This window comes from Triticum aestivum, chromosome 1D, assembly GCF_018294505.1.
Source record: "Triticum aestivum cultivar Chinese Spring chromosome 1D, IWGSC CS RefSeq v2.1, whole genome shotgun sequence".
NCBI lineage: Eukaryota > Viridiplantae > Streptophyta > Magnoliopsida > Poales > Poaceae > Triticum > Triticum aestivum.
Window position 1 is genome coordinate 227,042,153 of NC_057796.1, and position 8,587 is coordinate 227,050,739.

General features: G+C 44.7%; 1 protein-coding gene across 1 annotated transcript; it reads left to right on the forward strand.

Moving 5' to 3' along the window:
* Window positions 1-3,319: 3,319 nt before the first annotated feature.
* Window positions 3,320-7,595, forward strand: LOC123181133 (nijmegen breakage syndrome 1 protein). The gene is made up of 13 exons (XM_044593361.1): window positions 3,320-3,572; window positions 3,672-3,725; window positions 4,184-4,439; window positions 4,659-4,747; window positions 4,858-4,988; window positions 5,219-5,265; window positions 5,378-5,486; window positions 5,556-5,642; window positions 5,916-6,087; window positions 6,219-6,733; window positions 6,819-6,880; window positions 6,970-7,072; window positions 7,157-7,595. Exons 1-13 carry the CDS (start codon window positions 3,536-3,538, stop codon window positions 7,217-7,219), a joined length of 1,725 nt encoding a protein of 574 aa, XP_044449296.1. The 5' UTR covers window positions 3,320-3,535; the 3' UTR covers window positions 7,220-7,595.
* Window positions 7,596-8,587: the final 992 nt, after the last annotated feature.

An 8,587-nucleotide genomic window follows, 5' to 3' on the forward strand; every position in this document is an offset into this window, starting at 1 on the left:
CCGCATATGCACAAAGAGAAACCCTAACCTCGGTGCCCCGAGGAGATGGCAGAAATCTACGTCGAAGCTCTATCTATTCCATCCTGACGGACGAACTTGAAGGAGGCTGGAGTGAAAGACTGACTCAAAGAATAAGCGTCACCATCAGTCAAAACGCCGCCCCTACAAGGACTACAAGCCTAACCTATCTACTAGCTGGAGCCAATGCACACCATGGGAAGACAATTTCACAGGCTCGCCGGGAGAGAACAAGGGAAGGAAATTTTTGCCCTTGTCGCCTTGCGAAAGGTGAAATAAGTCCGAGCAACTTTCCAGCCATTTGTTGATAGGACAGCAGGAAATGCTACCAGCTTTCATGTGGCTATGGAACGCCTGTTGTCATAAAAAAGTTTACTTTTAACATCTTTTCCACAACAGACTCAATACAAGGTATATGCTACAAAAAGGAATTTTCTTTGTGCTAGACTACAAGAACTATGTACATGTGGAAGACCTATTAGAGTGCATGCATCACTTGTTCTTTTTCTCTGTGCATACTCAATGCCCATGATTTGGAAAAAACAATACAACGATTCCTAATGACTATTGTTCATCCTGGGAAATGGAAACATAATGTAGGATTTTTTTTCAACGTAGAGTTTTGTTTTTAGAGCTTTTTAGGCTAACCACATACTTTATTTATTGCTCAAGAATATTTTGAGGAATACAATGGACATCCGGAGGTTAAAGGAGCCACACATGACGTCCAAGAGAGAGACTAAGCCCGTACTTAGCGTTAGCGAGACTATGTGCCTTGATGTTTGAAGCCCTACCTTCAAAAACAAAGGAAACATGCTGGAAATCTAAAGACATGAGCTTAATTTCCGGATAATGTGACCATACTTGCCACATTGCCTTGAGATATATTTGAGACCACCTCCTTGAAATCAGATCCTACTATAATATGCGTTTGTAATAGATCAACAACCAATGCCATCGCTTCTGGACAAGCCAGTGCCTTGAGAGATGTTGGACCAGATATCCCATCAATCACCATCGTGAGGCACCCATGTAAGCCCCTTCATTGCTTTTGCAAATTGTTCCCACTGCACCCCGCCTATACGACCTGGACAACGCTCCATCCACTTCGATTTTGCTATAGCCCATTGGAGGTGGCACCCACCTCGGCATAGCAACACGATGAGCCTAGTTACATGGTGGAGCAGGTGTAGGTTTGGTGGCTACTAAATCGGATGTGAAACGATCAATGAATGCAACACTGGGACTTAGGAAGTCATTTTCGTGGATCGCCTTCCTCCTTGAGTGGCACCAACACCCGGATCAAGTCTTTGTGCGGGAGTGTCTCCATGGTAGAAAAAATCCATCGTCTTGTGTCAAGTTCAGTTGTATTGCTGATGATACCCACAAAATCTTCGTCTTCAAGGGCCCAAACGCATCTAGACATAGTGCATTCCACCAATGAATTTCACCATGCGTCCTCGCTTCCATGTAGAGTGCAATTACTTGTGGTTGTCATGTTACGGGAATGGAGCAGGTTCGCTGACGGGATAGATTACCATGCTAGTGTCCAAAGAAAAATTATGATTTTTAGGGCACTTAATCCTTCCACATATTACACCAAGATTTTTTTTGCTCCGTTTCAGCATTGGACGAATCTCCTTGGCCCTCTAGCCACGTCTCACGCCGGATCTTCATTCTGACCAGCATATGATAAGCTGATCTAACGGAAAAAACACCTTTAGGGTCGTGACTCCATGTCCAAAAGTCGTCAACCGGTCTGGTGCATAATGGTATAACAAGAATTGCCTCGGCGTTGAAGGCTATGAATGTGTTCCTGACTACTCCATGATTCAAGTTTGCCTCATTATGTAATATTAGCTCGCTCGCCATTTGAGACGGGCTGCCTGTTAGGTTTGTGATGGGTCTCATGTTGAAATCCCGAGGCAACCAGCTTTCACGCCATATGTGTTTCGTTTGGCCATTGCCAACTCTACGAGTTAACCCATGAGTAAGAATGCCCCTGTCTTCAAAAGTTATATGCCAAACCTGTGACGGTGAGCTGCCCAATTTAGATTGCAGGAACTCTATATTTGAGAAATGCTTTAACTTTAGAATTCTAGCACTCAGAGAGTTTGGTTCCTGGAGTATATGCCAGTCCTGTCTCGCTAATAGAGCTAGGTTAGAAAGTTTGATGTCTCTGAAACCTTGGCCTCCCATGTACTAGGGCCTTGTTATTACTTCCAAGGAAACCCAGCTGGCTTTTCTTTTTTCTTCCTTGCTCCCCATCAGAACTTCCTGATCAGTGAGTTAATATGATGACATAGTCCTCTAGAGAGTTTGAAATATGAAATGAAATAAACAGGGACAACCTAAGCAAAATGACTTTATTAGAACGTCTTTTTCACCACCACGAGCAGATAATAGTTTCTCCATCCATCCCTTGACCTTATTCCAAACTCTATCATGTAAGTACTTGAAAGTGTCATTTTTTGAGTTGCCAACATCACTTGCATCCCTTTTTTTCAAAAAGAGTTTTAGTTTTTCTGAGAATAAAAAGAGTTTCTTTTGGTACTTCAAGTTTTTTTAAAGAAACCCGAGCTTTATTCATTAGAAACAACAATTACGTCATTTATGAGAATTGGTACGACTTCACTATTTGGCTCCTCGAACCATTCAGAAATGAACGAAAATCTAGCCAATTTGGCAAGTTCTGAGCAACTTTGTTTTCTTCTCCATTACTATGCTCGAATTTAGAAATAGAAAAATCACAAGCAAATTAAAACAATCATCAAAAATTGCCGCCGCTGCCCCCGACGATCGTTCTCCTTCCTTCATGGTGTCGATCACCTACATATTATAATGTGGTTGCTTCCTGTCCCTTGCGCCAGCGATAGACCGAATTTTTTTAGGTCAGAGTTTTAGCCATCAGTACATCCGCGCACCAGTTAATCTCACCATTTCCCGAGCGATGGATCTACCTTTGTCGTCTCTTAAAACCGCCCCATCGTATCCCTAAGTAAATCATGATCAAAAGAAGCATCAAGTTAAGTTTAACAAACCCCGCCGGGAGGCAAGACCATCCTCCTCTGGAAACCTTTGGCGAGGAAGCAATAACAAAATCGGCTGTACGAGCACGTACTTCAAGTTTTGTTTTTAGAGCTGATGAAAAAAAAAGAGTTTTCCTTTTCCCGACGACGAGCTGCATTTTTTTTTTGAGACAAACGAGCTGCAATGAATTTACACCGTCGTGATCGGCCGAGCGCCCAAGCCCAGTTACTCAGCTAGGCTATCGGTCCATCCGGCCCAGATCGAACACAAACAGAAACTCCCGAATACGTATTCTCTCAGCAGAGACGTACTCACAACACTACGACTCGCTCCCACCACCGCGCGTGCCGTGTCAGGCGGCCATCGCGCTACGCCGGCAGCCGCCACGGAACATCTGGACCAAACCCCCGCCGGCCACCACCCAGCGCGGCTGCAAAGGCCCCCGGGACTCTATCCTAGACGAGAGTGAAGAGGTCTTGAGAGAGAGATGGTCTGGGCGCTGACCCCCGTCGGCACAGAGCGCGGTGTGCCACCCCCTTCCCCCCCTCCGATTCCGCAGACCTCGTAGTGCACAGATTTTTCCTTTCAGTTTGGTGATGAATGGTTTCCATGGGGTCTTGCAGGGGCGCAGAAGTACTACATCTCCGCCGCCGGGACGTACACGGTCGGCCGCAAAGGTCTGTTGTTTAAGGCTTGTTGGTTCATTAAGGTTTTGTTTCTGCGTGCAATTACTGGTCAGTACATAGGTTGGTGATACGATAGCTGTGTTAGCGGTTCAATCGTTGAGTTCCTGTACACAACCTCTCGGCAGGATGGAAAAAAGGAGATGACGTTTTGGGATTCAGATATGCTGATTGATTCCTACGATTTTAATTTGTGTCCTGTCTCTTCATTTGTCTGAAATAAATGCAGTCTATAGTCAAGGATTTTATCTTTGTTACTGTATTTACTAGACCATCAAGGACAAGAGCCACACTCTTCTTTTCAGTAAAGTTGATATGGTCTCCATTTGTGCAAGCCCCTAAAACTGATAGATTATCAATATAGTAGCATGTGATTTGGAATTCATAGACTATCAGTATACATTGAACATCATGTATGAGACTGTAGATTGACACCGGCATTTCTGCTACAGATTGCGATATCGTTCAAACAGAAACGTCGATATCCCGAGTGCATGCGGAGATAGCAGTTGAAAAGATGGTTGCCTGGGAGCCACGTTCTGGTGCTCCAGCAAGCCCTTCATGTGTCAGTGTAGTTGATCGTTCAAAATATGGCACATTTGTCAACAAGGTACAGGGGACCCAGGGCAGTCGTCTACGTAAAGATGAAGTTGTGGTGCTTTCCGATGGCGATACCGTGACTTTCGGAAATGGCAACATGACCTTTAGGTTAGTATAAAAGAAAAATGGGGCAACGGTATGCTTGTGCCTTCTTCCCTGCTCACACATCTTTTTTTAATTAGCATGCGCAACTATCTGTAAGAAATGATTGTCAATGCATGCAATCATTTTTAATGTTTTTTTTTGCTTATTTCATATATGTACTGGTGCTTTGGTTGAAAAGGTGGATGTATAAGTTGCACTTAGTTCTGTTGATATTCCTGACAGGTTCTCGTTTATCCCCATAGTGGTCTTTTTTCATGGCAAAAAGTCAGCACGAATTGATCGATCATTGCAGGCAGTCATGACATCTATTGGTTAGTGGTAACTACACTTGTATGATGTACTTGCTGTCGGTTCATTAGTAAGCATAGGTTTTGCCATGCTTGTTGCTACTTAATTTTGATGTCGGTATTATCCTTCTAAGGTGCATATGTTACTCGTAAGTGGATTGATACATGTACACATGTTCTTGTGGATGAATCATCTCCATTGACACCTGAGCTCCTTGATGCAATCATCACAAAAAAGCCAATCATCTTGGGAAACTGGTTCAAGGTACTTTCCTTTGTCCCTCCTGCAGCATTGCTTGGATGCTCGTATGGTATTTTTTAGCCAGAGAACCTGAATTATGCGAATAAAATTAATGCATATAGATGGACAGAGGAGGTCCTCTGGTGTGATTCTGTAAATTATATAGCAATGATCAACTATTTCACTTGTGTCATTTACACTTTCTTATTCATATGTATATTTCAGGTTTGAGTTCTTGTTTTGATCTGTTTCAGGCGATGGCTGAAAAGAACATACACACAGAGATCCCTTCTTGTACACAGTAAGCTGTGGGCAACCTTCAGCACCTGAGTTGTAGTTTCTGTTGATTCTTGCATCAACTTGTGGTTCTCCCGTAACAACAGATGGTGATATATTCATGGTACTTGATCCAGATATATTCCAAACTTGACTCTTGATGGGATGGATATAAAGATGGTTGAGAACAAGCTCATGGAGAATTGCCTAGCAGGCCATACTTTTATCCTGGGGTCGTCAGAAAAGGTGGTGTATGTTAAAGTTGAAAGGATATCATCAGGCGTTTTGCTGTTGACTAACGTTATTCAATTGCAGTATAAATTTGGAGAGAAAATACAAGAGTTACTGGAATCAACTGGAGCAAAATATCTCAGTATCGAGGAGTTTTGTGCTAACAGCCAGGTAAGTGTTCTAATATGTTATATTTTTTTTTCTTTTTCTTTTGAGGATACCTTTGAGGAATAATGCATTTTCTCTTTAAAAACATAAGGCACCCAAATTCTAGATGAAGAGGGCTTGAGCTGATAATAATGTCAGTTACTTATTCCGGTGCTGCCTTATGTGATTGCTTCATTGCCTCTATTTGCATGATGATTTATCTTGTTATTGGTGGGTGTGTACTCTTTGTTTACGGGAGGTGCAAACAGATGAATGACTTAAGCATGAAATTAACAGGACTCTGGAGCTGGAGACAATGACCAACAAATTCTTCTTGTTCCTGCAAAATCTCCTTTGGAGTTCAGTAAGATGCGTCCTCTATTTCCTTTGTCCAAGACCACTGACGTGAAGCTATTTGCTGCTATATTGTCTGGTCGCTTGGAAGCAGCTGCTATTGAACCACCTGCTTGTAAGTATTAAAAGTTCCATGCATATGCATTTTTGGAGAACGTGCAAGAAATTGGACATCTGAACATTAAGCAGTAGCATATATATACCACCAGCCTTATTGAACCTACAAATGTAAATTTTTTTTGCCAGACATGATTGCATCCTCCAATACAACGGATGAAACTATTGTGGCGGATTCTGATGTTGAAACTGATACTGCAATATCTGATCATACTGTTGCTGCTAGCAAGTCTCAGCACCATATTCTGCATATGTCTGACGATAAAGCAGAAAGTAAAGTTACAAGCAGTGTGAGTGCTGTAAATTTAGAAGAAACAAACGTCAGCATCAATATTCAGAACGACCTGGAGAAAGAAGAAATTTCGGAACCCATGGAGGAGGATGTTCAGGTCATAGAGAAAACAACAATTTCTGGGTTCAAAGCTGGAGGTGAGCATGTTCGGGTTATCAACAAGGTGGTGCAGGATGAGGCTTGTGATGCTGTTTTCGTGAACAAGGCGCCTAAGGATGAGAACTTGGACAGTAGCAGGGAAGAGACTTGTCATGTTATTTTCAGTCAAGATCTGATTGTCAAAAGGGTCCTTCGGCCAGCTCCTACCGTGTCAACAGAAACTGGAGGCGTTAACTTCAAACGATTCAAAAAGGTATGTTCTGTATGCTCATGTCGTCTTTTTTGGCACAAAGAGTTGAATGCTAACACAGCGGAATCGTTGACCTTCGACTTTTCAGAGGCAAACCGTGTCTGGAAACAGCTTCAAGGCCCTTATTCCATGTGCACAAGAACCATACAGGTAAGATCATGATGACTTCTGTTGGAATTTGACATTCATCAGTAGGTTTGGCACTAAAAGGCTTACCTTATTCTGTTTCCTTTCCGCAGAGAATCTGATTATGAAAAGGGTACCTTGAATCATTTCATGAGAGAGGAGAAGCGGCGAAAACAAATGGAGTCCATCGCAGAGGACCTCTTCAACAACCAGAAGGTACCTGTGGGCTTGCCCAGCACTGCCACTCCCATAACCTGTGATGTGTGTATGTATTTTAACCCTGTGATGGTGGGTTTTCAGCCGCAGAAGAAGAAGGCGGCTGCGGGCAGTTCAATCCAGACCCTGCTCACCGGTTGCCGATGAAGTCCAGCATAAAAGCGACTCTTCGTCGGAAGCAACCGGATGGTGGCTCTCTTTTTGGGTACCTTTGTTTCCCAAGCTGTACCGAAGGGCTCTTGTCACCACGAGAGAAGCCAGTGGTGGAAACTACTACTACTACTACTACATAGGAGGGGTGCGTGTAGGAGATGAATTGTCAGATATCATGCTCAGGTTTTGGCAAGACGTTTGCATCACTGCACACACGTCGGAGGCGGCTGTTAGCCTGCACTGTTTTTTTTATGTCTTTGGCTCAACTTGGACAGGCTGAGGTAATGCAGGTAGAAAACCATGTTCGGCACATAGTTTGGTAGCTTACATATGGCCAATCTGCATGAAAGCACCAATCCCTTCTTCCTCACGCGTTTGGTTGCCTGCATATGGCTCTTCTGATGCACTATGCTACATGTTTGGTTTCACACATTTGGCTGTGTATACTGTTAGCATCTACCACCCTAACAAGTGCTCATTGCATTTTATATATGATCACAATTATCACGCCAATAAAACGACACTACAATCAGAACGAATTGAATGATGACGTTGTCTTCATCTCACACAGCCCAAACTGACCAGGAGAGCATAAAGTCGGACTAGGCATCCTCTGCCTTTCGCTTGGTCATAAAACTTTTGAAGCAGTTGCCTTTGTAATAGGTCACTTGTTCATGACTCATGAACGGTAAACTCTTGGAACCCTCCCTATGTACACCACGCACCACTTCACCTAGCATGATAAAAAAAGGAAATCGTTTATTTTCATCCGGCTGATAACAGCGACGCGTAAGTCGCCTCGTCCTAGCGACGCGTGTCCTGCGTGGCGTGGACCTGGCAACCTTATCCTCTCCGCGTGCCCCTCGGCTTCCTCATCTCCTACCTTTGCAGAAGCAAATCCCCATCTCTTTCTCCGGACGCAGGATAAGCAAGCCGACATCGGCCACTGGCCCGTCGTCGCGGCAGCCATCGCTGCATGAGCCAACCCAACCTGCTGCTGCAGGCACCGCCAGCTGCCACCACTGCTCCACCTGCTTCTTCTCTTTTTTCTGGCGCGACCAGTCCAACCACAGCAGCGCTGCGACCCCACGATCTCGCCGTCGACCAGTGACGTTGCAACGCGAATCGGTGGGGAGCTGCAGTGCAGCAAGCGACATGTGACCCGTGGAGCCGGAGCCGTCGGCGCTGCCTTGGACCACGCCGGGCTGCAATGGAGCTTCGCCGGAGCCGTCGGCGCTGCAGTGGAGCTCCGGCAGGGCTGCAATGGAGCTCGACCGGAGTTGCAATGGAGCTTCGCCGGAGCCGTTGGCGCTGCCTTGGACCATGCCGGGCTGCAATGGAGCTCCGCCGGAGTTGCAATGG